The sequence below is a fragment of the Aplysia californica genome, unplaced genomic scaffold (assembly GCF_000002075.1).
Source record: "Aplysia californica isolate F4 #8 unplaced genomic scaffold, AplCal3.0 scaffold00106, whole genome shotgun sequence".
Classification (NCBI taxonomy): domain Eukaryota; kingdom Metazoa; phylum Mollusca; class Gastropoda; order Aplysiida; family Aplysiidae; genus Aplysia; species Aplysia californica.
The window spans coordinates 493,260-514,484 of NW_004797376.1; the positions used below are offsets into that span (position 1 = coordinate 493,260).

Genomic DNA, 21,225 nt, shown 5'->3' on the forward strand with positions numbered 1-21,225 from the left:
AGAGAGAGAGAGAGAGAGAGAGAGAGAGATTGTTACCACTGTAAATATTTTATGCTCCCATTCACACAATTTAGATGATTTAGGAGGAAGGCTGCTTCATTCCTGCCTGTCAAGGCAACCCCAGCAGAATGGGATACAGCATCCAAGCAGACAGACGGAAATACTTGAGGAAATAACTTCTCAGCACAGGAAGAGAGAGGGAGCATGAGAGCGAGAGAGAGTGGGAGAGTGAGAGTGAAAGGGAGAGGGAGAGTGAGAGGGAGAGGGAGATGGAGAGGGAGAGGGAGAGAGAGAGAGAGAGAGACAGACAGACAGACAGACAGACAGACAGACAGACAGACAGACAGACAGACAGAGACAGACAAAGACAAACAGAGACAAACAGAGACAAACAGAGACAAACAGAGACAGACAGAGACAGACAGAGACAGACAGACAGAGACAGAGAGAGAGAGGGAGACAGAGACAGAGAGAGAGCGAGACAGACAGACAGAGAGATAGACAGAGATAGAGACAGAGAGGGAGAGAGAGAAGCAGAGAGAGACTGACAGTACAGAGACAGAGAGACTGACAGAGAGAGAGAGAGACAGACAGACAGACTGATAGACAGAAAGAAACACAAAGCTTGCTAGAGAGAGATTGAACAGGCACATTAGAGGAAAGAATGAGAGGAGTAGTGAAGGTGTTGAGATGAGAGAGGATATTTAGAGGACGGAAACCAGTGCACCAGTCATCATTTGCCTTTTGACACCAATATAATTATGCAAATACAAAACATCAGTCTACTGAAAAACTGGAATACATCACATTCATATTTTGTTAAATGTGACATCATTATAACAGGGCTGCCAGCAGGCTCTGACAAAAAAGCCTGAAAATTTTTTTGTATAAAATTCTATGCGCAGTGCACGGCATTTAATTAAAAATAGATAACATCAATATTAACATGTGTCAAAATATTTAATACATAGGCCTAGGCCTAAAAGAAAAACCTAAATATGAAAAAAATAGAACTCACCAATAAATGCATATTGATGGGTGTAATGGATAGGGGAAGGTCTTGCTGTAAAGAAATGACATCGCAGCCGCAGAATTTTGATTTTTTGCAGAATTTTGCAGAATTTTGCAAACTTTTGCAGCATTATTATGCTTTCAAACATAGAATTGCGAGAGAAAAAAAAATTAAACTGAAGCAAGCTGACGATGTTAGAGTGATCTCCATCTCACTAGAAGCCGTAAATTAGAGCGTTCTTTTCTTTTGGAAACAAAATTGATCTATATGAAGATTCTTGTTTGTTTTAGTAAGATTTTACGGTGCTTGCAACTGCATAGGTCATATGAACGCCAAGGGGTGGATGTCAACAGAGAGGTCTAAATGGGGAATCAGGCTTACTCTGCTCACCTCTCTAGCCTCAACAGTACAAAGTCTACTTCGACTATCAAGGCACCCCGGAAATAGCAGTTCACAAGAGAGTGACAAACATACAAAAGAAGTAGAGGACAAAATGACCATAGTGAGAATGAGGAAAGAAAAAGCAGCAGTTCCCCCTCTTCCCTATGTTGTTCCGGCACAGTATGAGCATGACATTGATAAATCAGCCCATTCACAATTCTACTGTGCATTAGAACATGTTATTATCCCCCTTTTAAGAATGGGCTAAAAACACTTCAGTCAGTAGCACTGCCCTATCTAGATTCTATTGTGCATGCGTTATTGTATAGGAGTACAGGCGAGACGGGATTTGTCTTTCAGGAAAAATGGATACATTTTTTAAAGGAAAGAATGTGTTGAAAACAAATGTTACTGAACGTCAGCTTCAGTTTACCAAAAGCACACATGTGTCTGGTGGAAAACTGTTCTGTTAGTAGGCCTACATACTACATATGTAATGTGGTACTTGACCACACCTGTAAATCGACGGTGGATGGGCATTTCTGTGTTTATGCCATCTTCAATGAGGGCTTTTCCTTTTGGGGTGTTTTTAATTCTAACTGTGAGCTCTACCTCTGACTTTAGAATGTTGGAACCATTGTTGTTGCTTGGTTGAGGTAGGGGTGGTCTTTTATCTTCAAATAATCTTCATACATATTCTGCCCACCTTCCTAGGACTTCTTTTTTCTAAAATAACATTTTGTCTTTTTTGTCTTCAACACCTCCTGACAACCAATGACATAGCTCAAACTGCCAGCTCACCTGATTTTGAAATTATTGGTATACAATGTTGTCTCATTTCTTTGGGTCAAACTTTTTGCTAGTATTTTAGGTTATGGGCTTGTGTTTCTAAACAAAAATACAGATTGCATGCCGTTAATTGCTGGGGGGGGGGGGTTGTTTACTGTGTCTGTAGTGCTACTTCTCAGCTTATGATTAATTGGTACTTATATTTTTTAAGCAGTATGGAAAAAAAAAGTTTAGACATGGTCGCAATCATTGCAGAATTTTTGCAGAACTTTTGCAGAATTTAGTCATTTTGGGGGTGACATTCTGCGCAGAATATTGAAATTTTCCATGAAGAAAACTACGATGTCAAATTACTTTCTCCTCTTGGAGGAGGAGCCAGTCAGTTTGCACCCCTCCCTCTTTCTTGACTGTGAGAGTATAATTTGCCGACCGGGCAAGAAAAATTTCCCCGGCTCCGCCGATCTCAAGAGGGAAAAGCCGTGAAAGCCAGAGGAGAAAAAGGCCTTGGTAGTCTAGTGGTTAGACAACAGGACTCATAATCACGAGATTGTGGGTTGAGGGGTTTGACACTCAGCTTGGTCCAATGTTGTGTCCTTGGAAAAGGCACTTTACACAAATTTTCTGTTTGGCTTAGTCCCATTGGAGATAGACATTAAATTCAGAGTGGATCCCCAGCAAAGCGCAAATGTCTGCAGTCCACTGAATGACATAAATAAAATGTGCCATAACCATAACACGAAGGAAAAGACTCAAAACAGGAGCAACAATTAAGATGTACCTGTAAACTCCAGAAAGATTCAGCAAAGATTCTCTGACACTTATGACACCAGAGGCTGGGTCAATCTGAAAGTAAGTGTTGTCTGGGTCCTGTTGAAGTAAGGCATACAATAAATTTAACAGATAATCTGGAACTGAAAACTGTTCATTTGTGCTCATGACATAGAAAAGGCAGTCTAGCTCTGCAGTTGGAAGCAAAAGAGCCCAAATATGAGACTGCGACAAAGACAAACTCTGCCTCCCCCCATCACCACCTCCCTTCCATGATGTCATGATTCAGACAAGTTCTCCAAATCCAACCCCCCCATCCCCAATTTATAAATCCCCAAAACCCAAGGTTTAGTGTCTCCCTACAGTGGAACTCGGATTCAATGAAGTAATCGGTCCTGACCTTCAATTTAGTTGAATCTGAATGTTCGTTATAGCAGACATGAGGTTTTTATGTTGATAATTACAGTCACCGAGTAAGTAATGTATAATGTATTCGACTTTCTCAATCAATAGCAGTTTGGTTTCAACTGAGAGGTATTTTCGTTTCTTTGATGTCCTACCGAAGAAATGCTGGAAAATTCAAGGAAAATACACTGAACTCTACTAAACACACACTTTGCAAAAGGGCAAATTCGTTCAAATGCACACCTAACTCATCTATCATCTGATTCTAGGACGCACAGTCAGCCCAACAAGTTATTTTGCTCTGTAGAGCCTAGCATATGGCGACGTTTGATTCTACAGTCCAGTGTGCAATTCAATACGTAGACCTATGTCAAGACTAGCTTATCATTGTAACATTGATCAGTAACCGGAAAGAAAAACTGACACGCGTTTGTATCTTTACTCAAGTTCCACGCCCGGACCGTTTGTGCCCTCCCCCGAGACACACATACAGTCTCACGTGTGCTACTGCTCGTCTGACCTCGACACATGCTGAGACGTGGGTGTTAGCAACTGGTGTTTTGGTATGATAGAAGGCAGCTGATTGGTTGCATAAGATATGAACAATAGGCTAAGTGAATAATGGTTCACGATACAAGTGCCATGGATGGATTCCAGAAACATATAAGGTTTGTTGTGGGAGAAAAACGAGCTAAGCCACGTCAGCATCCTGCAAGCGACTTCGTTTAATCCGAGCTAGCTCATTTATGTATTCTTTGAATCCGAGCTATTTTTATTGATTTTTATAAATAAAAATAATGGAGAATATTATCCAACCCTTTTTGTTGAATACAAGCTTTTGTTGAATCAGAGTTAGTTGAATCCGAGTTCAAACTGTACTATGGTTTGCTAAAAATGCTCCTCAATCAATTCTCTTTTAGTTTTGACAATATCACAGTTTACATATATGGCAAAAATACATCAGTGCAGCTCAATATAAGTGTTGCAGCACAGATGTATTTATAACAACAGGTAATATAGTTCATGTCCTCTTCCAAACAATCGCAGCAAAAGTACACAAAAAAACATGTGTAAAACATATTTTTAAAAACCCAGCAATACACAAATAATAATAACAGTAATAATAATAATAATAATAATAATAATAATAATAATAATAAATGAATTTATAATGCGCCAGAATCCACAGAAAGTGCTCCGCGGTGCTTACAAAACACAACACACACGCACCCACACAAGCTCTAAAGCTCAGTACCACTACGACATCAATATTTTTTTTTTTTTAAGTTCAAACTGGCAAGAAGAGGAATAGAACACACTTGTCACACTTGTTTGCAGTGATATAGATTGTAAAGGACATTATAGAACTTGCTTCTGAATGAGGATATGCCTATACAAATGCTATTCACTATATGTGCCTAAAGAAAGGTACCAAAAGTCGGATTTTGACCATTTTGAGTTAAGAGTTGTACCTTATAGGAAATTCAATGCTGAACACAGGTGTCTATGAATTTTTATAGATATCTCAAGTAGTTTTTGAGATACTGCACATTTTGCGAGGTAGGGTTTAAAAATATAATTTTGAGAAAATGAGCTTTTAAGTTTAACAAACGTGAGAACACATACAAACTTTCAACAACCCAATTTTTTAAATATATTTATTCTTGGAAAATTCATTTCAAATTTGGCTTTCAGTTGGTATCAATATTTTGAATGGAATTTCAATGGTAAAACAAAGCAGGGAAGAGAAAACGTGCTTCAAGAATAGATTTAAACACCTTTTAAAAACAGTTTTCATTATTTGTTTTTATTATACCCTACCCTCAAAATAAAATATTTAGAAGTTAAATCAATGAAAACCGTTTAAGCACATTGTAATAAAATATTGGATCTATCATTTTTGTATGGAAACACATTTTGGTAAAAAAAAGTGATGTTTTGTCATTATCAGCCAGTATTTGGAAACGGTCTGGGCGACTTTTGGTACCTTTCTCTAGGCACAGACACATAAAAAAAAAAATTATTACTGGTTTTACTTACGTGAAAAGAGTATGAAAAGTTTGCGTTGACTCCAATGTCTGCATCTTGTGCAGAGATGGCGCGAGGGTCAATTTGTATAACTTTATTGATAGGTCTTGTTTCCTCCACATCACTGGTATAGCTGCCTAATACAAAAAAACCAAAAAGAACAAAAAGAATAGGTTTTGTGTACATTACTGCTAAGAGATTTCAAAATAAATGGGGCTTAGTTTAGCATTACACAACTTGAGTGACAAAGACGTAGTCAATTAGCCGAGTGGGCGACGGGAGCGTCCACTGAAACTCACCCAGTCCCCAAGTGTATGGTCATTCAGAGCTACTGACAAGAATTCTCATATATGGCAAATTCCCACCCTTGTTCATTTAATGAGTGTTCTCGCAAAACTCATATTCATATTTGAAGATATTGACTCGTTACAAAGCTAAAAGTTCAGTAAAAGGATAGCTCTCCCTTGAAAGTCACACAAGTGAAGGGGGAGCACTCTAGATATATCAAGGTTGTTCTATAACATCATTTTTGATGAATAATGCAAGGTTTTGTTTTTTGGTGGGGTTTCTCAGGCCTAGTGTTGTTGAAGCTTTGCTTTTTGCAATGGCCTCCAGAACTGGAAAACTAACACTTGCGGTCCAAAATGATTTTCCTACTATATATCTAGTTCATCAAAGGTAGTGCAGACAGTGGGTTTGATTTTGATGGCAATAGTGAGACAACAAGTACCAGTACCATATTAGAGGCTCAGCACTAGATTTGGATTAAAACATCATAGACGTTGCAAAATGTATACACTCACATAGGCATAAAAGTTTACATAATCACAAGACGCTACATTCAAGTTGAATAAGCAGCAGAAAAAATTGTGATGCCAGATGATTGTGATGCCTCTAACGGCATGCGCAAACTCCAAATCCTAGAGTAAAAGCCTTCTTTTTTTCTGCTTTACTTCCACACATTGAACATGGTGCACCAGGAGTGGAATTTTAGTTGCCGCGGGAGGTTCCCCGCCGGGCGCCTTATCACGTTGGGGTCACGGGGATCAGCTCCCTGTCGCCGCTCTGTCTGGGCCGAGTTAATTTTTGGTACTTTTCAACATACAATTTTAGGTGTATCCTTGTATTTATGGCAATTCTCAACTTTTCCACTTTTCTAGCTCTGATCAAAAGCCAGTCTCATCAGACAGCTTGCTCTCCAACTAATCTCAATTTCTTCAAGCTCCCCCTTATTTGAACACTGCATAAATCTCTATCATACTTGCTCAAACTGAACAGAAACATATCAATAACATGAACAAGGGGCTCAGTAGCTCAACAGGTATGGTGTTCTCCTATCAACCCCGAGGTTCAGAGTTTGGTCTCCACCAGCGTCAGGTTGTTTCCTCATGTTTTCAACACCCCCTGATCCTAGGGTAAGTGGGATCAAGCAACTCGTCCTCTTGGAAAAGTACTATAAATTTATGAGTTCACGTGTTAAAGATCTCTTGGTGGTTCTAACATTGAAAAGAGCAGGATGTTCAGGCTGCTGTCCAGCCGTAATTCAAACTTAATTCCTGCCCCAACCTGAAGCTAATCTAGTCCGCATAAATATTAAGTCCTTCGAAAGGGGCAGGTGGCTGCTCATCAGGAAAGGGATGAGTCTACCCTCTTTGAAGATAAAACGGCCATGTACGTTAAGATCAACTATACTGTGAAATGAAGAACTAAGTCAATTACTCCCTGAGCTGTAACAAAGGAATGGGGGAGAAAAAAAATGAAATGAATGTCACAATGTGCTCATGGTACAAGAAAAGGAAAATAAGGACAAAACAGAAGCAAGACCTGCCAGCGGCACTCTCAAACAGCCTGCAGGAATACTCTAAATACAGTGAGAATACAACATACTTTGACCAAAAACAGGGGAATTGTCGTTCACGTCTTCAAGTTTAATAGTCACACTGACTGCTGACCGTCGACTCTGTTCCAGCAGAGGATTATCCCTAGCAATCACAGTCACTGTATAGCTTTCTTTCTTCTCTCTATCCAGTGTGCCATTCACAAAGATTTGACCCTGCGTAAAGAAAGAAATAATTCCTTTTTTTTTTTGGTACCTGACACACACACACACACACACACACACACACACACACACACACACACACACACACACACACACAAATTGAATATATGCATTAAAAAAAAGAAACAATAAGGTTTTTTGGCCTGCAGAGACAGACCAAAAATAGTTTCCATAGCCTTAGGTGGACAAAGTGGCAGTAGATTACCTTCTGGACAAGAAATAAGTCTGGCTCTAATTTTGGCTTCTATCAAACAAATAATGTGCACTTAAAATGTGTACGAGTTGTTCCCCACCATGTCAAGACAATCAACACTTTTCACATACTTATGCACATTAGCTATAAGACTCACAAACATTTTTTTTCTTAAACCCCCGATGCAAACAGGGCACAAGGTGTGGGCCTGCAGTACGTAGTGGCTTTGTACTACATTCTTAACACGTTGACTGCCTTGCCCCGAGAATTTCACCAGCCTCAGCATGTAGGCTATGTGTCATGGAACCCAAGAATTTCTCGCGCCTGCAAGGTGTCGAAATCTGCGTACAGTAAAAGGTTCTACTTTGATACTACGAATATTAATTACTGGAGCTAATTCCATTTCAAGCGGGGTTTTTATAAGTATTCGTTTGCAACAATTTCTTTGTGAGTATTTCGACTGCATGTTCAATTTCCTAGACTTCTCTTCATTATGCTAGAAGAGAGACATCGGTAGGCTATAGACCTCAATTCTCAGCAATCAAAGCCCTAGATGAGGTTATAAATGATTCTGACAGTGATTACAATTTCTACAGTGAAAAAGGAAAGTGAAGGAAACAGTGAAGGAGAAGGAGACATTTTTCCGCAGACAGTGGCAGATGTTATGATGTGTGAAACAAATGGGGATCCATAGAGCCCTATAAAAGGCAAGTAAAGACGAGTTCACTGTAGATAGTGCTGCTGGTCCTCCAACGTACACGAAGCATCGTGGTGAAATCAGGCGCTCATCAAAATAATGAAACTGAAGATATGGGCAATTTTCCTCCAGCTTGACAAATTTTTTTTCTACCTTTTGTTTTTTGACTCAACACCTTTTATGTCCATTTTAAAACATATTTCTGTGTGGATTTTACAGAAAAACACTGATTAAAGGCATATAAATGTAAATTTTCAGTTTCCAAGGACTTTCAAGCTTTAGAAAGCAGCAAACTTTGGCGTCCATTTTCTCGCTAATTTTACCTCTGAAACCAGGCGACCCCGACCTCCTTCAATCGCAAATATCTTAATTTCTATTCAAGATAAACGTGTATTTTTTTCATCAAAAAATGGTCAAATGAACAAACTTAAAGATGATACCAATAACTCCAGATGCCCAAAAATTGAAGAGCGCCTGATTCTACCACGTCATGACACACATAACATGGATATAAATCAAGCTCTGGTAGAGGTGACTATGTAGAACAAAGATGAGGTGGCCGTGGGGGTAGCATTTCAGTGAGGGCAGTGTTGAAGTCCAATTTTCTCCCTAGGACACGAGTGTTCACTATGCCGGCACAGAAGGGGTTAAGATTCAGTAGCAATTATAATCAAATGACACAATGCTGCTTGGGGGGGGGGGGGGGGGGGGCGCACAAATGACAGATACCTAAGGGAACAGAACTGAAAAAAAAGATATAGTTATTCACATGAAATTACAACAAACAATTTCATGTTAAAATTGGGACCCAAACCATTTACTCCCTAAGGCTAAAAATGGACACACGTTATCATGTAGCAATGAGTAACATCAACATTCCAAAGTTACAGATTTCCCTGTTGATTAACTTACAGTTATTGGGTTGATTCTGAACGGGGGGTATTCCTTGAAAAGAAATGTGACATTTGCGTTGTCACCTGCATCAGCATCAGAGGCATTAATTTTTGCTACTAGAGTTGTGTTGTCGGATGATTCAGGAACATAGAAAATAGTGCTTCCTTTAATTTCTGGATCGTTGTCATTACTGTCCAATACATTGACAAAGACAGTTGTGTTTGAAGACAAGGGCGGTACTCCATTATCAGTGGCGATGACGATGAAGTGCATTGTGGCATTTTTCTCTCTGTCCAGCAATTTTTTAATAGAAACCTTCCCTGGAAAAAAAAGAAGAGAGAGTCATGTATGAAAAATTCATCCTGCAAAACAGCAACTTTACTCATAATCATTTCTCCTTCACAACAATTTTACAAGAATTCCATTTTAATTTACAAAACCTAACTCATATTATATTAAGACACCATGGTTCTGTAAGTGGGCAGGTACCATTTTTAAACTGTACTTGTACACTTATGGGTACCTGACTTCGAGTTGCGGAAGTAAAGGTGGCGTGGAAAGGAACTGGCCACCCAACCATATGCCGAAGGCCCAAAAGTTGTCTCCCTAACAAAGCAATCCCTAATGTCCAGATCGGATGCGGGAACAACTTTACTTTACTTGTACCAGCAGTTCGTACGCACACTACCGTAAGCAGGTCGAATTCAGATACCATAGTTAAGGGTACCACAGGCTTACCTATAGTCACATGTTGACAACAGATCCTCTTCCGATATTAGGAGCCACCAAAACAATGTAAAGATATTCACTACTAAAGATATTGACAAGGACTAATAGGGTTTCCAAAACTATGTGAATAGTAGAGAAAAGATAGTATTCATTATACATTTTTGAGTGACAGACAAAAAATCAAGTCAGTTCTAGATTTTCTACATATTTCTGAAAATACTCCCCCAATCCGATGTGTGCATGTATAGAAGCTTGTATGATATTCTTTTTGTCATCAACAATGCATGCAAGTTTGATACATAAAACTTTTCCATACCAGAATGAGTAATTTGGAAAAAGCTTGTGTCAGCAACAGTAAAATTAACCCTCTGTGCTTTGTCAGCATCGGTGGCCGAGAAAGTGTAGATCTCTGTTCCATTCCGTGTGGCCTCCGAAATATTCAGAGTCAAACTTTGGCCTTCATTGATGACAGGAGCATTGTCATTGACATCTTCAATTTTGATAGTAACAGTTGCTGATGGAAAAAGAAAGACAAAAAAGCAAATGATCATATTTTGGGATAAAAACAAAGTTAGTGCCAGCCGCTAAAGTTCCTCTGGGTGTTTCATGAAATGACAAGTAAAGTAGCAAGCTCTTGAATTGTACTTTACCCAGAAAGCAAACAATTTTTAGGACAAAGACCAAACTGTGTCCGTTTTATAACATTTGCACCTACATTATGTACCTTTTCTTGCTTTTTTTCAACATTTAGAAACGGAACTTCTGAACTCTTTTCGGATGTAGTTTGTGGGGAGGGGGTCTAGACGTAATTAAATTTTTACTTGATTTGACTATACAGGTGATGTACAAAATAACTTCAAATAATCTTAGCCATCACTCAAAAGGTAACAAATTGAAGGAACTTGAAATTTGTTCTTCTACTCTTCAAAGGGATGTAAAGCATCACCACTGAATAGTGCAGCACACTCCAACAAAATAGTAAGCACTGCAAGTATGACTAAGCAAGAACTATACATGAAGCTTGACCACTTAGCAAACACAACATGCACAGTGTATTGTTCTACACTCAGTCTACAGCCCTCACCAGTTGCCAACTGAGGTCCATTCTGTTCAGCATTACTGTCATTAACAATGACTTTAAGAAGCAGCTTCTCAGCACATTCTCTGTCTAGGACCGAAGAAGTCACATACAAGAGTCCAGAGTGATTGTCCACTGATATCCAGTTCTGAGAATGCAAAAACAAGGAAAGTCTTGAAAACAAGATTCAGTCTGGTGTTAGTTTTGGAGTTGAGAAGGGAAGGTACACCATAAAAATATGAAGATAATCAAACATAGTAAACCTGCTCTTTCAGTAAAAACATTAAAGTAGAATTGGAAGAGCATAATAATATTGGTTTCAACCAGTGGCAGTTTTATTGCTCAGTATCTTGCAACAAATGACAGATCAAGTATTCAAGTACAGTTGTGTGACAGCAGTGTAATGGTGAGCTAACAACTCTCTGAATCAGCCCTCAAAAGGGTTTGACCCGAAGCCAAAACCCTTGTGGTTCACTCTATTCAGTGTGCTTTCACTTTCGGTTCTCTCTTGTGCTTCCCAAGCGCTTTCCAAAAAAACCTACATGCAGGCATCCCAGGGTGCATATAGGTCACAATAATTCTAAACTTTGCCGTAATTTTAATGGGCAGAATATGTACAAACGTCTCCAAATATTTTTCACAAAAATTCCGACAAATTCTATAAGAGATTGCAGATTACTCAAAGGTATCATTACGACAGTCCTTAACTCTTTAAGCCCTGAGTTTTTTCCACCATTTCCCAGAGTTTTTTTCTACAGTCACCTAAACCTAGTGAACAATGTCTCATTATAACCCCAAAAGCTTGCCTCCAACTTCTAAATAGCAAAAACAAAGCCTTATTCATTACTAAAAAACTTGGTTCAGAAATAGTTCCGAAAAACAAGCAAAAACTAGCACTAAATAAAACGAAACAGTTGTCACTAGTACTGGACGCTCCCAGCGTCCAATGGGAAACAGGGTTGTTACCGTCGGATGCTCCCAGCCTCCGATGGGGTTCAAAGAGTTAAGCAATGTCTAGTCAGTGCCACAGCTGTCCCTCTTACAAAAAAAAAACGATGTATGCTACTTTTCGGTCAGCAAAGTTGACTAACAAAAAATAAACTTGACTCTGCTTGGTTGAGCCATCCCACATGGTGACCAGAAACTCCTTGCTGGTCTGCAGTCAGAGGTGTCTTATTAAATAATACTTACACGAACAGACTTACACTTTCATACATCTATTCATACTAGCACAATGTGGGCTGCACTTAGCGCACTGGTAATTAAAAACTACGGTACAGTATCAGTTTTATAGGGTCTTTATTTGTTCTTTCTTCCACTAACCTACTTACAGTAGTCTCCGCCTAAACGCACGGTGCTCGGGAGGGCTCCTTAGCGTGTGTTAATACTGCGCATGCGTTTACATGAACCTTTGCAAGGGGAGAAAGGGACGCAGTCATCTCAATTCGTTATTAATAATAATAATAATAATAATTGCATTTATATAGCGCATATCCATGCTCAAGAGCTTGCTCTATGCGCTTTACAACTATTATTACCCCTGCAGACCCTCTGAGAACACTCAGAAACATTCTCAGCTTCCGCGGAAGCATACAGTGCAAGCTGCGGATTTCACGCGCTCAAACACTATCAAACTGACAAGATCTTTCACTGTCTATAGCTGGGTACCCATTTCCACCTGGGTGAAGTGAGGACAAATTTGTGCAAAGTGCCTTTCCCAAGGACACAACGTCGGGTCCCTGACGGGATTCGAACCCACGACCTTACGGTTGCAAGTCCGAGAGCCTAACCACTAGTCCACCGACGCCACGTTATTACTCTAGTGATCTTCCTTGGAGGAGGGGGTCATTTTGGCCGATAATGTGACCACACGTGACTGTTTTGAGAAGGATTCCGCGACAGGGGTTAAGAATACAAAGGCATTGAATGGGGTGGGGGGAAAGAAGAAAGGCAAACTCAATGTAATGAATATGCCCTATAAATGTCGGGAACAGATAGCCTAAGAGGAAACTGTTGGTCATAGTCATAGAGACAACGGACCGGCCACGTGGCTTTCCAAGCGACCACTCACGATCATAAATTCATGCAGAATCATCCTCAAGAAACATTTTCTCTTGTGATTTGTTGAACAAGTACATTTTAAGCGCTTCGAGCGCAGCTTATTAGGATTATTTGGCTAATCCTTAATCCTATCCAGCCTGTCCAGTTTTTTACGGCATTTACGCATGTCGCGCATCAGGCCTAGATCTAACTAAACATTACATGCAGTCACTCAAACTCAAACACCAGTCAGAAACCTTCTATCAAAGATACATTTCCAGTGACCAATCATAAACTATTTCAGTCCCCCCCCCCCCAACATTTAACCGACCAGCCCTAGATCTGTGTGTCAGTGGAAAGTAGGGTGCGTAAACACCGTCCATCACTCTCTTTGTACGCCGTGAAGGGCACTCTCACCAAATATCCGGTTTTCTAGTAAATTCTAGGCTTGTCTTATGCAGGCTGTGCAGGTTGTAGTGAAAATTTCCCCTTGCCAAGCTTAACTTGTTGGCATGTTTCGCGGATCGGAGCGTGCATTTAGAGGGAGTGACCGTGCATTTGTACGTCAAAATTATATAGTAAAAAAAAACGTCAGATGACAAAAGCGTGCGTTTCAGCGGAGCGTGCTTTTGTATGGCTTGCGTTTAGGCAGAGACTACTGTAGATAATTTTTTCTTAAAACGAAACATCTGAACTGCACATTACTTTTTGCAACTTTGCACTGAGAAGCTTTGTACAATCTTTTAAAAAATCATTCGCAGTTTTTATATACTCAATCGTTAAGCGGGAGGAAGGGCAGTATCATGTTGAAATACTGTGAAACTGTGGGATGTAACTTATTTGCAAAAAGCAAAATTTCAGAAAAAAATATTGTAAATATTACAAAAGCCCATGCGTAAGCCTTTAATAGCAACTTAAATTTAAAGAAAGCAGCGATTCCAACAAGAATAGGTGAAAAAAGGCAAAGCAAGAGCATCCCTTTTCTAACATTCAAAATGGCAGCCTTCTATTAGCAACCAAAAAAGTTGATCAATGTAAAACATGGGAGATTATTTCATTTCGCCTTGTCTGACATCCAGATCTAACTAAACAAAATCCCTTCCACATACAAATATTTTCATGTTCAGACACTCAAAGTTTGGAATGAAATTTATTGCACCACTTTAGTGAAATTGTCATATGGCACTGACATTATCAATTCTTACCTCCACTTTCAAGATGTCAACCTGTTGATCTCTCTCACTATAAGCCCTTGATTCTCTCCAGTCAATAGAGTAGACCAAATTGGGATTGCTGTCCTCATCTGTGGCATTCAGCTGTACAATCTGGGTGAAATTAAAGGTTTATAATAAATAATAGATAGCATTTGTATTGTACAAATTCCCGCTCAACTGCAAGCTCGATGCATTTTACAATCTATTTATTACCCCAGCAGACCTGATAGCATTCTCAAATAATGTAAACTTCCTGGGAAGCATACAGTATAAGCAGCCATTTTAGAGACGTTAAAACACTAAGATACTGTCTATGACCTGGTACCCATTCACATCTGTGTAAAGAGAGGAAAATTTGTGTGAAGTGCCTTTTCCAAGGACACAATGCCGGGCCTGAGCCTTGAACCCCCGAACTCATAATCTCATAATTACAAGTGCGGTAGCCTAACCACCAGTGGCAGTGACTTATGGGCTTGAAGAAAGCCCCCCCCACTCTATCCCTTAGTTAATGAAAGTTTCTTAAATAACAAAATAAGCAGTTGACACTGTTTGTTATGATCGCACGCAATGAACAAACAGTGATCAACTTGGCGACTTGCTCATTTTTCCAATCACTGTTGTCACCGCTTACAACTATAGTAACTTAACAGCCAATCAAATGTCTTTAGAGTTCAGCAAAGGGTAAGCCCATTCCCACGGACCATCCTGAAAGAAACTCTGCTTGTAAACAGATAAAAGATTTGAAAAACGAACTCTGTACTGAGGGCTCACGCTCTCCTAGCCCTGACAAAGGGGTGAAAGTTTACGAGACATTTTCCCCAAGTGACTAAGTACCTATGGGCTCACTGGACCTTTGTTAGGAGAAATCTACTATTTGCGACTACACGGCCTTATCCAGTTCATAGACGAAATATGTTTGAAGTGCAGTTTGTGCATATTTGTGTTTGTGCCGCTGAGATTTAACAGTAATTACGTTGTATCAGATGAAATTAAATGAAATTTGGAGGGGAAATGGCTTCGTCACCACCATCCAGAAGAATTTAACTGAGAACAAAGAGATGGAAGACAAAGGTGACTCTTCTTGACTAAATGGTTCTCAAAATGCCATCGCTCACCGTGAGTATAGAAAAACTATCACTGTTTTTAGTATTATTATTGCTTGTTATTTTGTGTTAAAGAAGTGGAAGCAGCCTAAGCCCCACTCAAATTTTGGTCCATCCACTGCCAGTGAAGACTATTTATGAAAGAATATGATGAATGTATGGGAAAACAGACAAGCGATAGATAAATATGAATTCTGTTAATTAAGTCCATATTTTAAGGGTTGCATCCTATGATGCAATGGAAAAAGGAATACATTTTCGTACTCATATTGAGATGATGAGCATAGTGGAAAATACTGTCAAGAACAAGCATGAAGAATTTTTCTGTTACATTTGGGCACAGATGACATGAACACTCAAAAGTCAAAATCACTGATATCTCGTACAGTATGCTAATTCCCGACCAAACAGGTATATTTTCTATGTATTGGCAACACTGTTTTCTCAAACACCAGTACATTTATGTCAACCAAGTTGTCTCGAAAAACTTGATAAAGTTTTTCCTTACAATTGTCTCCAATTCAAATTGCCTTGCACACATGATGGAAAACATACACATCAGAGTATCAGGTTACATGAGCCCACCAAGTTTACCACCACACAGCGTGTTGCACACACTGCTGGTATCTTGACACACCATCACACATTACCTGTGTGTGTAACTTCCATGGACCTAGTCACGTGAAAGTGAGTGCTAGGTGGTGGGGGTGTGATCAAAGGCAGAGAGTGTGCCACTGCACTGGGCGTTGGTGGCCTAGTGGTTAGGCTCTCGGACTCGCAACTGTAAGGTCGTGGGTTCGAATCCCGTAAGGGGCCCGACGTTGTGTCCTTGGGAAAGGCACTTTACACAAATTTTTCTCACTTCACCCAGGTGGAAATGGGTACCCGGCTATAGACAGTGAACGATCTTGTCAGCTTGATAGTGTTTGAGCGCATGAAATCCGCAGCTTGCACTGTATTCTTCCGCGGAAGCCGAGAATGTTTCTGAGTGTTCTCAGAGGGTCTGCTGGGGTAATAATAGTTGTAAAGCGCATAGAGCATGCTCTTGAGCATGGATATGCGCTATATAAATGCAATCATTATATTTGTGTCTGTGTGTATGTGTGTGAGTGGTTGTCTGAAAGTGAATGTATGGACCAGAAAGGGATTACACAGATTATACAAAAGGAGCTGGTGAAATGCTCTGACCAGTGTTGGTTACATCTCCATGATCTTGAGCTAATATAAGGGCAATTTTATTTTAGTGGTAAGGCTCATCAGCTACACTTTCTTCCTTTCTCTTGTTTCGACACTGAACAAAGTGCATACACCATCTATCCTTCAATCTTTTTATCAATACCAGGTACTTTTCATGATAGTAGAAAAGAGAAAATTGCCAGATTTTATCAGAAGATGACAAGAAGCTTTGCACTAAGACTCAGATTTATAAGAGATCTGGCATCCTGAAACTCAGCGCCTACCACATTTTAAAAGAATCGTGATAAACTCAAAACACCAGCGTTGGATGTCAACCTGACAGAAAGCCAGAGCGCTGTTTCAATGGTTCCAGCAAGCACATGCCTTGTCTCTTACTATCTCTAGCCCTACTCTGATAATAAAAGCAGACGAAACTACAAAGGAGCTTTGCCTTGACTTCACATGCAACACAGGATGGTTGGACAGGTTCAAAAAGAGACACGGCCTCACCCAAACAGCTGTGTGTGGCGGATCTGCAACAGCAAAACTGTTACAACGATTTATTTTCTGACCAGTGTAATGTTATAGTTCGTTATAGTTCCCCTGATTTTCTTAAATATCTATTTAAGTTTCGTTTGATCTGTTCATCTGAATTAAGCATGTGTCTAACGCATTTGTCAATCCACCCACATGTTTGCGATATCTGTGCCCCACTGTATTTAGTGAAGTTACTTTGCTGACCATTTCTAAGAAAATTGTTTCTCAAGGGCTATTTCAATGCAACCCAAGTAATTTCAGTTTCAATAAAGTCAAGAAGGCATTAAGAAAAAGAAAAGTGGAAAGGAGCATATTTTCATGGCTCAAGAAAAGCCCACTTGACAATTTTGAACCATTGTTACTCTGAAGGAACGGAGACCGATTTTATCATGATACCAAGTATATCAAAATGTGCTGTGCATGACTTCTGAAGGCCACTGTATTTTTTTCCCCAAATACATTAAAATCCTGAGTACACATATGATCACCCAGGTAAAACAGGCACATCAGCAATGAGTTAAACAAATAAAGAGCACACACTGGAGAAGAAAACATACACATATTACAGACAGAGGAAACTATGATAATGTTGGGGTAATGAACTTCATGTGATGTTCATGTGTTATCCATATAATTTGAGAAACATCTGGGATAATCATAAGATGTGACGAAAGTAAGTACATGAGATATGTGCAAAAGACTGCAGGTGCGAGGCAGTTTGGAAGATGTAGTTATTCGTAAAGAAAATTTTAGAAACTTACTGAAGTTTATTTGCATCATCAAATACATCCCTTTCTCTTTGTATATGAGAGTCATGCATAATTAAACCTAAAAGATTGTAATGAAAAGCTCTTAAGAGACAAAAAAGTGATGGTGTGTAGGTAGAGGTAAGTCTCTCGTGATAAAAGTGTTGAAAAGGGTGGGCATTTAAGTTTTTGAACAAAAGTTATAAAACTTACGTGCCCTATTTCCGCGACACAGTAATGAACTACATTTCTTGTAAAAATAATGAAAACATAGCAATTTCCAAACTCAAAGCAATTGATTGACCCAACACTAAATGTACACACTAAAAGTTTTCCCTTTTCTCTCCTTTTGCACCTTCCATTCTGTGACAGTTACTCACTGAGTGGTTTTCACAAGCATCCTCCTTCACCGAGTGCTCAACGACTGACTGTGCGAAGACTGGGTCTACATCATTGACATCTTCCACAGTGATACTCACAGTTGCTATGGCAGTGTTTGGTGGGATACCTCGGTCAATAGCTAACACTTTTAAAGTAAAGGAAGGGTCAGTTTCTCTGTCCAGCTGAGCCCCCACACTGACACTGATTTCACCACTTGTGCTGTTGATCTGGAAAAGACAAACAATAAGGAATGTCAAATTCAAAATACATATAACAGCATGAACAATGTTCATAGCTTCAAATATCTTAGCAGTACACTATCTTTGACGCAGAAATAGCTTTAGGTATGAATAAAGCTAGTGCGTCTTTTCAAAGACTAAGAGCAAGGATTGGGACTGCTGTGGCATTCGCAAAGAGACAAAGTTGAAAATCTACAATGATGTGGTCCTCCCAACCCTGTTGTATGGTACCGTGACCTGGACGGTGTACCAAAGCCAAGCCAAAAAGCTTAATCATTTCATTATGAAAAGCCTCTCGAGAATTCTTGGCATCAAATGGCAGGATAAAATACCAGACACTAAGTTCTCAAAAGGGCAGACGCCGAGAGTCTGTTTTCTAAGTTCAAAAGTACTCAACTTCGCTGGGCTGGCCATATCTTAACAGTGCCTGATTTCAGAATTCTAAAGGCAGTATGAACTGTCCTCAGGGAAGCTTAAGTTTAGCACACCAAAAAAGCACTACAAAGACACCCTGAAAATGTCTCTGAAGGACATCAACGTAAACCCTCCAACATGGGAGAGTCTAGCTCGTGACAGATGCAGTTGGAGAGCAGCATCCACAGTGGGCAGCAAGTTATATGAGGCTTCACGAATGAGAGAGAAGCCCACAAGCAATGCACGTCCACAAGTGTAAGTGGGGCTTTTGAATGCTCAAAGTGTGCCAAACTTTTCTCTGCCAGAATTGGTCTCAACGGCCACAGCAGAAGCCACAGATCATCTTAACCTTTAATTCTTCTATTTCACTTGAGAAATATTCTCCTCTGCGAAAGTATTGGTCATCATCAGACATTGATGGACGAGGTATTATTATTATCATCTCTGTTTTGTGGATGTTTACAGTTACAGTTTGTACAGGTTTTCTGCACACATTATAGGCCTTAACTACCGGAAATTTATCCTGTCCTCCAGAATGTGCATGGAATTGCATCATTTAAGTGAAATTTATAATTATTATAACTTTTTAAAGGGTTTGCAGGATTCCAACATATGAAATGCTGCAATAAATACTATGCCTGAAATTTATCCTGTCCTCCAGATTGTATTGCAAATTTTGTTCCATTGTTGGGATAAGTTCCGTCATCGTCCTGGGCTTCCACTTTTACCACATGGGTACCTGAGGAGCAAAACTCGTATCATGTAAGTCAAGAAAAGTTGTCAGCAGTCACCACTAAACATCACAACGTCTATTAACTGTATTTCGCACAAGATGTAAACAAGTTTAATTAAAGATTTTTCACACAGGATGTAAACAAGTTTAATTAAAGATTTTCCACTTTTTTTCATTATCTAGATCTATGTACACATTATATAAATGAATATATAATTTAAAACTGAACAATTCGAAAGAAACTGATGTGCAAGGCATCGTGGTGAAATCAGGTGTTCGTCAAAATAATGAAATTGAAGAAATCGGCATTTTTCCACAAGGGCTTGGCAATTTTGGTAGAAATTTTGTTTCTTGGCTCCTTTTATGTCCATCTTAAAAAACACATTTTTGAATGGATTTTACTAAAGAACGTTGATTAACTGCACAGAAAATGTAAATGTTCAGTTTCCAAGGACTCTCAAGCTGTGGAAATCGCCAAACTTTGACAGCCATTTTTTCGCTAATTTTACCTCTGAAACTGGGCAAACCCCACCTCCTTCAATCGGAAATATCTTGACTTTTATGCAAGATAGATGGGTATTTTTTTCTATCGAAAACAAGAAAAATGAACAACCTTTAAGATGATATCAATACTTCCACATGCCCAAAAATTGACGAGCGTCTGATTCCACCGTGTCGTGACACATATATATTCAAACTCACATGAAGGCGCATAGCAATGAAAAAGTCTTTGAAGGCGCACATTTATATTAGTGGGTGTGATAGCACCAAGGGATCTGGGTTCTGATGGGGTATGCCATATACAAAAGGAAATGGCAAATGATATCAAACAGTAAATATGTGACAAGTTGGCAAAACCAACTTTCTTGTACAGACATTAAAGGTTGATATCAGCAACTGAATAAACCTACTCAGCCCATTCTTTGAAAATCCAGAAAGAGGAGCAAGTGCTAAGGGGAGTGAAAAGAAGGCTACCATATCAAGATACCCCAAAAAAGAGACACTTTAGGAAATGGAATGAATACAGAGGACATCCACTTCTGTCAACTCATGGGAATCTTATTCTCACCAGGATAAAGGATAAAGAAAAGCACAGAAAGCCCAAGAACTGATCTCATTTTGACGGTGAGGTTAAGTTTGGAGCTGTCTGCAAAACAAAAGTCCCCATGTAGGCAATTAACTTAAATTTTTTAAAGCATTCGACAGTGTGGACAAAAATTTTCTGGAATCTTTCCCGACACAAAGAGGTTTCATCCACGGAGGTCAAAGTCATCAGAAATTCATAATGGTACACCAGAAAAGCTCAAAGGAAAATAAAAATTACTAAATTTAGAAACTCAAAAGAGACTGGGGTCAGGTTCGGACATTGGATCCCCCCCATTCCCTTTGTGTGCTCACTGAATCGAATCTTACATTAATTTACCAAAGGTATAAAAAATGCGCTCCAATGGAAAAACTGGACTAAGTTTGAAGATCTGGATTGACCTTGTTGATTATCTGCCACTTCAACGCTTACAGCTCCAAGTGCACGACAAAGCAAATAAAGTAGCAACAACATAAATCAGCACAACCGGGTACGGGCATTGATAGAGGAAGACAAAAATCA

At 39.4% G+C, this 21,225-nt stretch overlaps 1 protein-coding gene across 1 annotated transcript in view; it reads right to left on the bottom strand.

The window, feature by feature from the left end:
* LOC101861432 (cadherin-23) overlaps window positions 1-21,225 on the bottom strand; it is a gene marked incomplete in the record, with an annotated part of 170,597 nt that overhangs the window by 40,466 nt on the left and 108,906 nt on the right. Inside the window, 9 exon segments of the mRNA XM_013080930.1 lie at window positions 2,961-3,049; window positions 5,396-5,520; window positions 7,271-7,436; window positions 9,248-9,549; window positions 10,275-10,472; window positions 11,043-11,184; window positions 14,282-14,401; window positions 18,233-18,460; window positions 19,525-19,625. Coding sequence (XP_012936384.1) covers window positions 2,961-3,049; window positions 5,396-5,520; window positions 7,271-7,436; window positions 9,248-9,549; window positions 10,275-10,472; window positions 11,043-11,184; window positions 14,282-14,401; window positions 18,233-18,460; window positions 19,525-19,625 — 1,471 coding nt within the window.